Source organism: Coffea arabica, chromosome 6e (genome assembly GCF_036785885.1).
Source record: "Coffea arabica cultivar ET-39 chromosome 6e, Coffea Arabica ET-39 HiFi, whole genome shotgun sequence".
Taxonomy (NCBI): domain Eukaryota; kingdom Viridiplantae; phylum Streptophyta; class Magnoliopsida; order Gentianales; family Rubiaceae; genus Coffea; species Coffea arabica.
The window spans coordinates 27903309-27919548 of NC_092321.1; the positions used below are offsets into that span (position 1 = coordinate 27903309).

General features: G+C 39.3%; 1 protein-coding gene across 1 annotated transcript in view; it reads right to left on the reverse strand.

Moving 5' to 3' along the window:
• Nucleotides 1-9366, reverse strand: part of LOC140009830 (uncharacterized) — a 32520-nt gene extending 23154 nt beyond the window's left edge. The window contains exons 1-3 of the mRNA XM_072056166.1: nucleotides 8152-9366; nucleotides 7877-8025; nucleotides 6816-7450 (exon numbers count right to left, since the gene is read on the reverse strand). Of these exons, the coding sequence (XP_071912267.1) occupies nucleotides 6816-7450; nucleotides 7877-8025; nucleotides 8152-9366 (1999 nt within the window). The remainder of the gene's footprint in view (nucleotides 1-6815; nucleotides 7451-7876; nucleotides 8026-8151) is intronic.
• Nucleotides 9367-16240: the final 6874 nt, after the last annotated feature.

The following is a 16240-nucleotide window of genomic DNA, read 5'->3' on the forward strand; positions in this document are numbered from 1 at the left end:
TGAAGTTCAAAACTGGATATTTGTAGCTATTCCTCATGTTTTAAAATGGTTAAAACGGTCATCCCATTCAGCATGCGAAAATGTATAAGTTCAAGAAAACTTTAGCTCTTATAACACCCTTAGAGTGGACCTAAGAGTTCCAAACAAAATAAGTCCAACACATCACAAAATCACCTTCCCAAATGTCACTTTTACTCACTCAAATTACAAGAAAATAAACGGACAGCATTTCCCCTTGATTTCTTCACTTTCCACCCTACAATCAAACACCAATTGTGAGGACCCGTAATTTTCTGAATTTCTAGGTTTTATTTTCTTTTAATTGCACATTTTTCCACATTTTCTTTATTCGGAAAAATTTTAAAAATAATTTTTATGAGTAAATATAGTTTTTAAATAATTTTTTTAGTATCGATTAGTTTTTGTGAAATTAAGAGCGTATACTGGACGTGGGACCCGCTAGTGCGAAAAGTTCGAAAAAATTCGGCCCGTTAGGTTAGGTTTTGGATACTGGGTTTAATTTACCGGGTGTTATGAGATAATTAGAGGTTGTTGTATGGATAAGAGTGGAGAGACAAAAGGATAACCTAGCATTAAAGAGAGGGACAAATGTCACTTTGCTATTGGACTTGGAATTTGACCATAAGACCATCTTACCACCTTTACCAAATAAATACCAAAAATTGGCCAAAAATCCTCTTATTTTTCCCTCTCTTGGCCGAATTTCTTGGAGAACAAAAGAAAGAAAAGCTATCAAATTTCTTCTACTCAATCTTGCTCAATCTCACAACTTAACTGATAAAACTTCAAATCACTCCATAAAAATCCTTAGCTAGGTGGTAGTGAAGTAATAGGTGAAGTGGTTTGAAAGATAGTGGTGTAAGTTGTTTCCTTTCTTGAGATTTCAAGGTGAATAGTCAAGAAATTCCATCTTTGGCTTTGATAATGATAAATTCATGACTTGTGAAGGTTAGTTAGGTGATTTTGTGGAAATTTTCATGACTTTTGGTGGTGTTTGATGAATTTTTGATTTTATGCAAAATTTTTTTGTTTTTATATGTTTAATGTTGTTTGGCCATGTATGATGGTCTAGTATGGGTTAGAATGAAGCTTTGGTATGATAATTGTAATGATTAGTGAAAAATTTCTGGTTTGAAGCAAAAATTCCAGATTAGGGTTTCTATGAAGCCTGTTCTGCCCAGTACTATTCGACTAGGTTAGAGGCCGAATTTGTGACGACCCCACCTCCCCCTAAGGCGAACCAGAGGGTTCGGCGGGCCGCCTGCCCGGCTCTCGCCGGGACTCAGTCGTTCACTAAAGTCCTCAAACGAATTACAAGAATAAACCTCAAATATACATCACATGATCCACAAATATACATCCAAGTCTCCAATAATTACATGTCACAATTGTAGTGGAAACAATTCCCAATTATACATAAAATGATTCCAAATCCAAACTGTACAAAATATATGCCATCCATTCACGTGAATAAGCACAACAAGTCCTGCCTTCGCCTTGAGCCCTGTGGAGGGGAATAAAATATTTTTGGGGTGAGCTAAAAACTCAGCGAGTAACCAGCAAAATCATTAAGCGAATATATTTCACAATGTTGCATTTCGATGATTTCGATGATGTCATGATTCAGAGATCAAATGTCCGTTTAGTGCTCTCGTGAGCCGGTGAAATCATAGCACTTGAACACCCAACGCTCAAATATTTCATTTAACATTAACTCACGAACTCACGAAAGTGGGAGCAACATCAGTGCTCCAGATAACCATGAACATGAACCATAAACAAGGTGGAGACGTTGGTGTCCAGTACAAGACTTTCCCAGAACTCATTGAAGCCAAATCATGTCATGAATTCACATGCAAGCACGCATGATATGCAATCGAATAATTAATGCAAGAAACATTTCACAAGTACTTTGGAAATAGTTTAGGGTCACTCACCTCCACGGCTCAGAAATCATCCAGCATATAACATTGCCTTGCTCAAATCCAAGTCTTAGATCACAAACTCAATGCAATCAAGTCCTTTAAAAGTTCGGACAGCACTTCCCCTGAATTTACTAACTTTTCCAGCCATCACGGCTTCATTATATTCTCATTCAAACCCAAAGGTACACACACAACAACAAGTTCATCCAATAACCATTCAGCAAGCTCCAAGTAGTACTAGTACAAGTCAAGCTAAGGAAAAGTCCGGAAATGAAAGTTAAGCTCAAAACCAGAAAAACAGTTTTGACGTCATTTTACGGTAATGGTACCAAAGGTACTACGAGTATCGGATGGAGGTCCAAGACCCACCGTTTCGAAGCTAAGAGAAAGGGCTACAATATTATAGAAGGTCACTCAATCCAGTTTCGAGTGTAACCAGGTCAAAAATGCAAGATACTACACCAGAATAGGAAAAACAGGTTCACGAATCGCATTCTGGTGTAAACATCATAAATCAGGCTACCGAAGTCCAAATCCAGAAATTCCAAAACCAGCTGAAATATAAGAAACAAGGATACATTTCATCAGAAGACCTCAACAACCAATTCGGAAGCATTCTCAACCAAAATAACCCATTACAGACGCACTTCTCAATTTCGGGTAAAACCAGAACAGCAATAGTAATTTTGACTTTTCTCATTCTACACTACTCCGATTGACCTGAAATTTTGTAGGCACCTTTAAAATACCATTCTCTACAACTTGCATGTTTTAAGACAAGGCCAATTCGGCCTCTATCTATGACCTAAAAATTCGGACAGAATGTTCCTTCACAAAACCGAATTTTCTGAAATTTCTTCCAAAACAGAAATTAGTTGCAATTAATCACTTTTTCCACCTCCTAGAGTCCTTAAACATCATTTCCAATCATCATACATGACCCCATAATCATATTCATATGAAAACAGAAAAATTTCCAATAATTATAAAACTTCACCAATTCAACCAAAATCAAGAAATAATCCATAAAGTTGCACCTTATATCACCACTAATCATGAATTGAACATCATTAGAGCAAGGAGAGGGGTCATTCACAACTCACCTTAGCAATACAAGAGATAGAGCAACTAGTCACCTTAGCCTCCCAAATAACTTCACCAATCACCTCACTAACACTCATAGAAGGAGTTTTATGGAACAAATGCAAGATTAAACGGTTGATCTTGAAGATTGAGCAAGATTAGAACCAAGAAAGTTGAGAGAGTTTTCTTCTTTTTGCTTGAGAGAGAGCCGGCTATGAAGCTTTAGAAATAAGGATGATTTTTGGCAATTTTTTGGTATTTATTTGGTAAAGGTAAAGGTAAAGTCAAATGGTCAAAGTCCAAGACTTAATCTTATGGTGACACTTGTCACCTTTTGGTTCAACACTTATCTTTTTGTCTCTCCAATACAAATATCTTAACACCTTGAAAAAATAATATCACTTAATACAAAATTCCAACAAGTTGTCAAAAATATATTGCATTTACCGCACTTGCGGGTCCCACGTCCAAAATACGCTTTTAATTTCTCAAAAACTAATCGATACTAGAAAAATCATTTTAAAACTATATTTGCTCATAAACTTTATCTGGGGAAATTTTCAAATAAAGAAAATGTAGAAAATGCGGGCGATTAAATAAAATAAACCCTTGAAAATTAGAAAATTTTCGGGTTCTCACACTCATACTTTTCGGGGCGTCACAGAATTAGCCTTGGGTTGAAACATAAAAGTTGTATAGGATGGTAGTTTATAGTTGCCTGCAAAATTTCAGCTCAATTGGAGCAACGTAGCCTGTGAAAAGACCGAAATACCCCTGCTGCCCTGTTTCTGTCCGAAACTGAAAATCAGCTTTGGTAATTGGTTAATTTGATTGGGAATACGACTGATTTAGTTGTTGATGTCTTCTTAACATTTATAGCCTGGTATCTTAGCGTTCATATGGCTTTGGAATTACCTGATTTGGAGTTGTGTGTGCTGAGATAAGGGTGAATGAATCAGGACTGCCAGTTGAATTCCGCGGTGAGTTTCGAACTGGAAAATCTGGAGTTGTTTTGGTAAATTTGATCTAGTTAGGGTAAGAACTGGACTGAGTGGCCTTCTTCAACATTGTAGCCCTTTTCCTTAGCTTCGAAACGGTGTAAATGACACCTCAATCCGACAAGGATAGCTTCAGTTGTGTTAATTCCGCTAAGCAACAGCAAATCTGCCTTTTGTTTCCTAACCCAACCTTCGTTTCCGCATATGTCCTAGTTTGATTTTGCACTTATACGTTCCATATGATTTTACTCTAGTGATATGTGGATTCGGTTATGACTCGTATTCGAGCCTTATTGTGGTGCTAATTAAAGGTGTTTGATAGCTTGTGATTTATGGGTGTTGAGGTTTGGTTGGAAAGTAAAGAAAGACAAGGGAAATGCTGTCAAAATTTTCGCGGAGCTTCTGCACAGTCTCGGGAAATTTACTATATCTTGATGTAGAAATGTCGGAATTGAGTTCCGTTTATTGCGTTTTAAACTAGATTCATAGGGCTATAAACCTTGTAAATTTCAGACCCTGTTTATTTCTGTACCATTTATGGTGATTTTTCAAATTTGACTGAAATATTGTACTTGTTCTGTCTTTCACTGGATAAAGCAGCAATTTGAAGCTTGAATTTGACTGACTTGCGTTCTGAATCTTGATATAGGCAACCCTAGGGGAAGACCCTCCTAGAACCTCCCAACCTTGTAATTATCAGAGTTGGATCTTTTCTCCCAACAGAAATTGAACTCGATTGTTCTCATGAACTCAAGACCTCTGACACACAAAGGTAATCAGCAACCTTAAGCAAATAAAGGTGGATGAAGAGACACCACGATTAGGGAACAAGCTAATCGATAAAGTCTGATTTGAATCCTAAGCTATGAACTCAAGAATTCAAGAGTAAGTTCGGTTAAGAACTTGAAGGAAAATTCCTCACGATTTCTGGTTGTAATATTCTGTCCCTTTTACTCTTACAAGAGGTGCCTTTTATAGGCTAATAACTAGGGCAAAAATCCGGCCCACATAAACCTGGAAGAAATTCGGTCCGCACAAAGAGCTTAAAGAGCCAGCTCTTTAAGGCTTTCCTATAAGGCCCAATAAGTAATAAAATACTAAACGCCTAACAACTACTAAACGAGACAGTCTTAAAACAACTACCAACTAAGCTAACAAGAATGAGATCATTCCTTCGCTTCAAACGTACAAGTGAACAAAGTAACTTCATGGTCCATCGAATCTTCAAACCTAGCTTGTTCCTTGCTTGTATGGTGAATGATCAAGGCTCGTAAAGCTTCCTTCACTTTCTTGGTTCTTGATCTTGTCATCGGACCACCAATGTTGATCAAAGGGTCCTTGACCCAAGGTTGGAGTTGTTGTGCGCCCGTATCCTTATCATTCCCTCCCTCTTCGAAAGGATTCGTCCTCGAATCTTCAAAGTCTGTATCAAAGTCAAAAGGGGATAGGTCAGACACATTAAAAGATGCGCTTATGCCATACTCACTTGGAAGTCCCAATTTGTATGCATTGTCGTTGATCCTCTCTAGGACTTGAAAAGGTCCGTCGCCTCTGGGATGTAACTTGGTCCGTCGAGATGCTGGAAACCTTTCCTTCCTCATGTGCACCCAAACCCAATCACCAGGTTCGAATACAACATGTTTTCTACCCTTATTCGCATGTTGTGCATATTGCGCATTTTTCTTCTCAATTTGAGCTCGAACTCTCTCATGCAATGTCCGAACAGCCTCTGCCTTTTTGACACCATCTGCGCTTAAACACTTATCAACAGGAATAGGTGATAAATCTAGAGGGGTTAGCGGCTGAAACCCATAAACAATTTCAAAAGGAGAATGATTAGTAGTTGAATGAGTGGTTCGGTTATATGCAAACTCAGCGATAGGCAAACATTCTTCCCACTTCTTCAATTTTTTTTGAACAATGGCTCGAAGTAAAGCACCAAGGGTCCGATTGGTTACCTCAGTCTGACCATCCGTTTGGGGATGACTAGAAGTAGAAAACAGCAACTCAGTTCCCAACTTTCCCCAAAGTGATTTCCAGAAATAGCTTAAGAATTTCACATCCCTATCACTTATAATAGTACGCGGTACTCCATGCAATCTAACCACATCCTTGAAGAATAAATCAGCAACATGGCGCGCATCATTTGTTTTCCTACAAGGGATAAAATGAGCCATTTTAGAAAATCTATCCACGACAACAAAGATACTATCCATACCTCTAGAAGATTTTGGTAAACCAAGCACAAAATCCATGGACAAGTCTGTCCAAGGAGCATGAGGTACGGGTAGAGGAGTATACAATCCATGAGGGTTACTCCTTGACTTTGCCTGCTTACACTTTAAACACTTATCACAAATGTTAGCAATGTCACGCCTCATTTTAGGCCAATAAAAATGTTCATGCAAAATGTCAAGAGTTTTATCAATACCGAAATGTCCCATCAACCCTCCACCATGAGCTTCTCTAACAAGTAATTCCCTAAGCGAACAATTGGGAATACATTGGCGATTTTCTTTGAACAAGAAACCTTCATGCCTATAGTACTTTTGAAATGCAGCATGTTCACAAGCTTGAAACACATTAGAAAAATCGTCATCATGTGCATACATGTTTTTAATGTGCTCAAAACCAAGTAGCTTAGTGCTCATGTTAGTGATCAAAGTATACCTCCTAAACAATGCATCCGCAACGACATTATCTTTCCCCTTCTTATACTTAATGATGTACGGAAAGGAATCAATAAATGCAATCCACTTCACATGTCTTTTATGCAACTTTCCCTGACCCTTAAGGAATTTAATTGATTCATGATCAGTATGTATCACAAATTCCTTAGGCATAAGATAATGCTGCCATACTTCAAGAGCACGCACAACAGCATACAATTCTTTATCATAAGTAGGGTAATTAAGAGCTCCCCCACTCAACTTTTCACTGAAATAAGCCAAGGGTCTATGATTTTGATGTAAGACAGCCCCTATGCCGATCCCACTAGCATCACATTCAACTTCAAACGTCACATCAAAATTAGGCAAAGCAAGAATAGGTGCTGAAGTTAACAAATCCTTAAGCCTATTAAATGACTCTTCTTGCTCTTTTCCCCATTGAAACCCCACATTCTTTTTAATTGTCTCATTCAAAGGTGCTGCAATAGTACTAAAGTCTTTAACAAATCTCCTATAGAAACTTGCAAGACCATGAAAAGACCTTACTTGAGACACATTGGTTGGAGTCGGCCACTCTAAGATGGCTTTTACCTTGGCGGGATCAACACGTATGCCATTTGCACCAACAATATATCCAAGGAAATTAACTTCAGGAGTGCAGAAGACACATTTTTCCATGTTAGCAAACAACCTATTTTCACGCAAGGCACTTAAAACAAGTCGCAAATGCTCAACATGTTCATCTAAAGACTTGCTAAAGATCAATATATCATCAAAATAAACAACAACAAACTTCCCAAGAAAATGCCTTAAAACATGGTTCATTAACCTCATGAAAGTGCTTGGAGCGTTTGTTAAGCCGAAAGGCATCACAAGCCACTCATAAAGACCATACTTTGTTTTGAAAGCAGTTTTCCATTCGTCTCCTTCCTTTATCCTTATTTGATGATAACCAGATCTTAAGTCAATTTTAGTGAAAATGATTGCCCCATGCAAGTCTTCTAACATATCATCTAACCTAGGAATAGGATGACGATACTTAACAGTAATTTTATTAATTGCACGACAATCTGTACACATTCTCCAAGTCCCTTCTTTCTTAGGCACTAAAATGACTGGAACTGCACAAGGACTAAGAGATTCACGTACCTGGTCCTTTTCAAGGAGGGAATCGACTTGCCTTTGGATTTCCTTTGTTTCCTCCGGATTTGCTCTATAGGCTGGTCGATTTGGGAGAATTGCTCCAGGAACAAAGTCGATTTGATGTTCGATACCTCGAATTGGAGGTAATCCTTTTGGTAGTTCCTCCGGAAACACATCCTTGAATTCCTGCAAAAGAGAGTAGATTGCACTAGGAAGAGAATCGGTTATGCCTAGTGTGTAAAAAGAAGAATAATCAGCTTCCCTGTACAGAAGTACTATGAGAAGACTTTGTGCATTCAAAGCCCTACCTACCTCACACACACTTGCATAGAAGCTCTTTTTGTTCACTTTCAAACTCTCGGCCTCACTAAGTTTTTTTCCACTCGAATTTTCTTTTACACTCAACTCGGCCTCTACTTTCTTTTTTTCCTCATCCTCAGGCACATTCGGCTTTTTCTTTGCCTCTCTCAGTTGCCTTTTCTCTCGCTCTTTTCTTAGATGCAATTGTTCCTCATACACTTGTGTAGGTGTCAAGGGTGAAAGAGTGATCTTGAGGTTGTCCATAATGAACTTATACTTATTAGTGAGTCCAATATGATCAGCCTGCCGATCATACTCCCACGGACGCCCTAACAAGACATGACTAGCTTGCATAGGAATTACATCACATAAAACTTGGTCCTTGTATCGACCAATAGAAAAAGTGATTAAAGCTTGTTTGGTCACCTTGACTTCCCCCCCATCATTTAACCAAGATAGTCGATAGGGTTTAGGGTGGTAAGTCCATGAAAGGTGCTTTTGCTCGACAAAGTCAGCAGCTACGCAATTAGTACAAGAGCCACTATCAATGATCATGAGACATACCTCATCTCCAATTTTGCATCTCGTATGAAAAATGTTGGTCCGTTGGAGATCATCTTCTTGAGCTTGTGCATTTAGCACTCTCATAGTCACCATAGTTCGAGCCACGGGGTCCTCTTCTATTTCAACCAGGTCAGCATCCTTCCCCTCTTCTTCAAGTGGTGGCATGTCCGCATATTCCTCCTCTCCTTCGCTTTGCCACATTCCCTCTTCATTCATGTACATGATGCTTCGGTTAGGGCATTGAGCCATGAGGTGGCCAATTCCCTTGCATTTGAAGCATGCCTTTGGCTGGTTGGTAGACGTATTTGGCCTTGGAAGAGTTGGTCGCGGGGTTGGTTTAGAGGGAGTTGCACTCGGATGGAACGGTTGCTCCATTCGCCTGTTTTCCCTTTCTTTATTGCCTTGCCTTGGCCAAGCATTGGATGTTGGCAATTGATCTCTTCTCCAAGGTGTGGAAGAGGATGTAGTGGTTCGGCCACTAGGTGTCTTTATAGGTAAGGCTTGCCTTTCCACCTTCTCTGCATAAGACACCATTTGTTGTAGCTCAAAGTGGTCTTGAAGCTCAACCTTCTTCCGAATTTCAGGATTTAATCCATTAAGAAATCTTGCCATGGTTGCTTCTGAATCCTCTTGTATATTGGCCCTTATCATTGCTACCTCCATTTGTTTGTGGTACTCATCAACCGAACTGGACCCTTGGGTGAGTCGTTGGAGCCGATTGTACAAGTCCGTGGTGTAATGGAAGGGTACAAATCGTTTCCTCATCACTTGCTTCATTTCAGCCCAAGTGTCAATTGGTTGTTCCCTATTTCTCCTCCTTGTGGCACATACTTGCTCCCACCAAATGGATGCATAATCTTCAAATTCAATAGCTGCAAGTTTCACCTTTTTCTCTTCAGAATAATTGTGGACTTCAAACACTTGCTCAACTCTCCTAACCCAATCTAAATAAGCTTCAGGATCATTTTTCCCATGAAAGGTAGGCATCTTAGTCTTGATGGAACCAAGATTGTCATCGGTTCTCCTAGGTCGGTCTCGACCTTCCCTCACTTCCCTGTGGCTTTTCTTTGATCGGAATGAGGTGTTAGAATGATACCCCTCATCATCCGCATCATGCGCAACACTCTGAGCACTTGAAGCCCTATGGGGAATATCTCCAGTACCTCGCATCTCAATGGCAGCCACCCTGTCGGATAGTTGTTGGAGGGTTTGGAGCACCAATTTGAGTGACACGTCGGTCTCAGACGGCTCGGCCATGTTCCCCTCTTGAGACATATTGTCAAACCTGCAAAACAAATGTATCCTAGTCTACCTTGCAAGCACTCGTGTATCACTCAAGGAAACACACTCACTCTCAATTTTCCTTCTCGAAGTTCTTAAAACAACTCAAACTCTCAAAAATTCCAGAATTAATGACTCTATAAGCAAGTAACAAGACACCAAGCAGAATTTTGAAAATCTTAGAAAAACTCTACCCGAAGCAGAAACTCTTTTTTTTTTTTTTGAGCTGTTGCTTTGCTGAATTTCTGGTCAGTATTTTGGAGTATAAATGGTGCTTTTGGGGTGCTCAAATAATGTACGAACCAGTCCTCAAATTTCAGTCAAATCGGATCGCAAAACTAGCTCAACCGATTTTAGAAACTCAAGAACTCCCAAGGCGATTTGGGCTAAGGTGTTTGGTTTGGTTTTGAAAACGGAATTGGGTGTGTTTGGGGCTGGTTAGGTCGTTTGGGGTCTTTGGAATTCAATCAAGATTGGAACTCAAGAGTTGGAAACCAATCAAGATTAGGAAACTCAAGTTTTGGGAAATCAACCAAGATTTGGAGATTAACCAAGATTTGGAAACCCACCAAGAATTGGAGACTCACGATTTTTTTGGAAACTTGATTTCCTTTGTATGAGAGCCAATTCCTTCTCTTCTTCCTTTTTTTTTTCTCTTTCGTTTTTTTTTTCTTTTTTTTTTTTCGGCTCTTCAAGGAACACAAATTCAGATCACACCAACAAGTTCAAGAAAACGGATGAAAGGTTATGCCAATTCCAAGAAAACCCTAGTTCTTGGTTTATTGTTCAAGAATTTTCAAAACAAGACTTGGTGGTCCAAGAACTTCAAGAATTTGTTCAAGAAACACAAGAATTTTCCCAAATTATGTTGCGGTGTTTAGGGTTTGCAGAAACAACAACCAATTCTCAAGAAATAGGCAAAACAGAATTTCAGCAATATTCAAAAGAAAATTCCAGCAATACTCTAGCAACTTGATCACTAAACAATATAAGGTACGTGACTCTTTTTTTTTTTTTTGTCTTTAAACCCTAACAACCCAAACACAAATATAACAAACCCAAGAACTTGGACAGAAAACACAAAAAGACAACACCCAAACAGTTTTTTTTTGACTCGGATGAACAGTAACATGAACAGTACGCTACAGTACGATGAACAGTAATTCGGAATAGTAACGATGAACAGTAATCGCTACAGTTTTTTTTTTTTGACAAAAGACACAACTAACAAGATATGAACAACTTCAATTAAAAGAGAATTAACCTGATGCTCTGATTACCAACTGATATAGGCAACCCTAGGGGAATACCCTCCTAGAACCTCCCAACCTTGTAATTATCAGAGTTGGATCTTTTCTCCCAACAGAAATTGAACTCGATTGTTCTCATGAACTCAAGACCTCTGACACACAAAGGTAATCAGCAACCTTAAGCAAATAAAGGTGGATGAAGAGACACCACGATTAGGGAACAAGCTAATCGATAAAGTCTGATTTGAATCCTAAGCTATGAACTCAAGAATTCAAGAGTAAGTTCGGTTAAGAACTTGAAGGAAAATTCCTCACGATTTCTGGTTGTAATATTCTGTCCCTTTTACTCTTACAAGAGGTGCCTTTTATAGGCTAATAACTAGGGCAAAAATCCGGCCCACATAAACCTGGAAGAAATTCGGTCCGCACAAAGAGCTTAAAGAGCCAGCTCTTTAAGGCTTTCCTATAAGGCCCAATAAGTAATAAAATACTAAACGCCTAACAACTACTAAACGAGACAGTCTTAAAACAACTACCAACTAAGCTAACAAGAATGAGATCATTCCTTCGCTTCAAACGTACAAGTGAACAAAGTAACTTCATGGTCCATCGAATCTTCAAACCTAGCTTGTTCCTTGCTTGTATGGTGAATGATCAAGGCTCGTAAAGCTTCCTTCACTTTCTTGGTTCTTGATCTTGTCATCGGACCAACAATGTTGATCAAAGGGTCCTTGACCCAAGGTTGGAGTTGTTGTGCGCCCGTATCCTTATCAAATCTTATGAGGATGTTTTCTGGAAAGTTATAGCCCTTTGAATGTATTTTCCAACGGTATAACTTTTACTAATTTTGGACTTACAAAACTTGAGATATGATTTTTCATATAGGGTTGCGCGAAACTGGAAAATCCTGTTTTCCTAGTATTGATCTTGCTTTCATTATCTACTTCATATTTGGAATTGGTCAGTCATTGTAGGTAGGGTTTTGAGGTTGTTCATGCTTTTAAGACTAATTGTTATCTTTTCACTCCGAGGTCACCTCTTTGCTTTGCATTAATGGTTCTTTTGACTAGGCATATGGCTCGTAACCGAGTCTCACTTGCGAATTTCATACTAGGTCTTGGAGTAGAGTCTTAAGTGTTTGCCTTGATTGTTCTAGGAGGTGCCGACGATTAAAGCCACACTTGGGAAGGAAACTTTTGAAGTTATCCTTATTTGAACTGGTGAGTGTACCACTCCCCTTAATAATTGCTAAACTGGTTTCCTGTACTTGCAAATTGCTAGTTGAATGTCTTTCCTGACTGTTTATCTTATATGAGACGAGGGTGTACTTTATCGCACTCGTTCTCTTGCCTGTACTGAACAAACTGGAATATATTACTTGTACTTGTTGTGTACTTGAACTTGTTACTTGCACTTGTTATGATGTCGTTTGGAAGAGTATCCAACGACCTTCCTGTTAAACCTGAGCTCAACCTCATGGGGAGTTAATTAAATCGAGCCAGCGAGGGCTTGGTCGAGATAATTGACAATCCATGGGTGCCTGTTCCTGGGGGAATCTTTGGGTATTGAGACTCTTGATTCCGGTATACTCGAGTATTACCATTCCTGTTCCTGTTTGGCGTTCGGGCCCGGTAAGGGGTATGTTTGGTGTACGGGATTTTGGCGTTAAAGTGGTGATCTATTGGACTGGTTCCTTTATTTGAACATTGACAGAGGGTCAACAAGACTGGATCAAGTATAGCAATGGGGATTTGGCTCCTGAGAGCCACCTGTATCCTTTACATTGTGACATTCATTCATTTCTCGTATTTGATGTGAATATGTGCCTCCAAAGTGCTTTCACATGAATTCTACTGATTCTACTGTTTATACTGTTGGTACCTCATTGAGCTTCTAGCTCACCCCGTTCCGTTATACTTGTTTTCCTTACAGAAAATTACCTTTTGAAGACTATGATGTTTTGAAGCATGAGTTGAGCTAGTTTAGTATTCTTTTGTATAGCTCCTCGATGATTGGAAAACCTTAAATGTATTTTAACCAAACAATTCCCTTTTGAATTGTAAATTTGCAACCATGTGTATATAAAAGTGTTTAACCATGTTCCTAAGTTGATTGGGTTTGGAAATGTTCTTTTCTAGGGTTATCTAAAGTTGTTGTGCTTGGTTGGGTTTCGGACAGTGAATGTTATCTTCTCGAAATTCTTTTGAGCGGTTGGTAGGGTTACGCTCGTTCCGGATCCGTATTCCCGGCGAGAGCTGGGCGGGCGGTCCACCGAACCCTTTGGTTCGCCTTAGGGGGATGTGGGGCTGTCACACCAATTCTTATAGCCATCAATCACAATCACACAAACACATTATAAATTATTAAACCCCCTTAAAATATCATCATTTAGTACCTCATAATAGAAACCCTAAACTGAGATTGAGGCACAAAAGCTGGAAATTATTTTAGGCAAAGTAAACGAACACTAAAACACTAGATATTCCACATATCAAATCTAGTAAATCATGGCTAGCTTTTAAACTTCATATAGGGGCAGAAAATTCACTATAAAACTGAAAATTCACATATCACCACTTCAATCCAGGAAATATTGAATAAAACAACCAAAGTGGCAACCACAAGCCACTAATTTCTAACTATTAGAAGCAAAGAGAAATGTTCTTAGCAAAATACCTTAGAACCTCAAAGAAAATGGTAGCTTTGTCTTTCCTTCTCCAAAATCACTCCACCACAGCCTTTATTCCTCCTTAGCGACACTTGTACGGAGTAGTTTGTGATTTCACCGGTTAAAACTCAAGATTTGAGAAAAGATTGAAGCTAGAAAATGAAGAACTTTCTCTTGTTTTTCCTCTCTAAAACAGCCGGCCAAGCCAAAGAGAAAAATGAAGACATCTCAGCCAAGAAACAGGATAAGAATGAAGGAAAATCAACCGGTCAAAGTTGGCTGCCGGAGGTGACACGTCACAATCCGGCCACAAGCTGGCCGGATTTCCAGCCGGATTTAGGGCAGTGGAAAAATCCATTTTACTTTTCAAAACCCACCAACAATCCGGCCAAGAACTGGCCGGATTTGGTACTAACTTTTTCCACCAAAAATTTTCTTTTTCCCCCTAGTTCAAATGCCACGCTCGTCCGTCCTTCCAACATAAAGACTTACAACTACGCACAATTACACTTGATATACACAACACACACTTATATATATCGAATGAAACCCCTCCTTATAAAACTGGATAGCAAATCTATATAGAAAAAGGGAAGTGAGAAATAAAATAATACCGAGAAAATGTTAAAATTTCAGATTCTCACACTCTCTCCCCCTTAAGAAATTTCGTCCTCGAAATTTTTATCTTCAGATGACTCAGGAGCTTGTTGGTTGTCTAAAGCATATACCTTTGCCGGTACTTTTGTTCGATTTCCTCTTTCATTCACTTGTTTCGGTTTGGTTTCATCCAGTGGTTGAGCACTATTCCCCCTGAGCTGCTTCATCGGGCAACTACTAATTTGGTGATCGCTACTCCCACAAATCAAACATTTTCGCCCTTTCCTCCAACACTCATTCTCCGTATGATTTGCCTATCCACAATATCCGCAGGCCAGGTGAGAAGCCATTTTTTGGGGTAGAGCTTAATTCCATTTCCGGATCTTCCTGGTTTACTCTAGTGCTTATACATTCTTATGGAGCCCTATTTTGGTGGTATTTGGAATTGGTTTGTGACCCATAATCGAGTCTTATTGTGCTTATTTGAATCTTTTAGGGCTTGACTTCCATTTCCGGTCATTTTCCTAGCTAAATTTTGTACTTGAATGACTTTGAGCCTATTGAATGGCTGTTGTGATGAATTTATATTTCGTATGACTTTGGGACTGGCTGACGAGTCGGGCCGGCAAGGGTCTGGTCGATTAGATAACGAACCACGGTAGTCTGTTTTAGGATCTTTGGGTATTGAGACCCTTGATTCCGGTATACTCGAGTATTACCATTTCTGAACTGATTGGAGTTCGGGCCCTGTAGGGGTATGTGAGGTGGAAGGAATCGGAGAAAGTGGAGTCTACGGTATTGGTTACTCCTTTAGCGTTGACGGAGTGTCAACTATTATTTCGATCAAGCTTCGGTGAAGCACATGGGAATTTGGCTCCTGAGAGCCACCTGTATCCTTCCTATTTGAATCATTGGTTCTAACTACTTTACTTTACATCTGGCACGTGTACCTGATTTGTTAAATGTGAAATGCCATGATTTTACTGCTTTATGTCTGGTACCTCATTGAGCGCAAGCTCACCCCTTTCTGTTACCTTTGTTTTTCCTTACAGGGTTCCATGTTTTGAAACCAAGATTTTTGGAAGAAAAGAGTTGAGCTCGTTTAATATATTTTTGTATAGCTCCTTGATGGGTGGAAAAACCTAAATCTATTTTGTTTTAACACTATCTTTTGGGTTGTAAGTTGGGAACCTTACATGTATATATGTGATTGGCACTGTTCATGTGCGGCTCCGATATTCCGTTTTCATTCCATGGTTTTGTTCCGTTTGAGCGCGCTAATACCTTCCGAAACGTTTTCGACTGCACATAATCGCGCTAGTAGTCCTGGCGAGAATTGGGCAGGCAGTCCGCTAACCCCTTTGGTACGCCTTAGGGGAAGGTGGGGCTGTCACAGAGTGGACCTAAGAGTTCCAAACAAAATAAGTCCAACACATCACAAAATCACCTTCCCAAATGTCACTTTTACTCACTCAAATTACAAGAAAATAAACGGACAGCATTTCCCCTTGATTTCTTCACTTTCCACCCTACAATCAAACACCAATTCTCATAGCCATCAACCACAATCACACATACACATTATAAACTATTAAACCCCCTTTAAATATCATCACTTAGCACCTCATAATAGAAACCCTAAACTGAGATTGAGGCACAAAAGCTGGAAATTCTTTTAGGCAAATTAAACGAACACTAAAACACTAGATATTCCACATATCAAAACTAGTAAATCATGGCT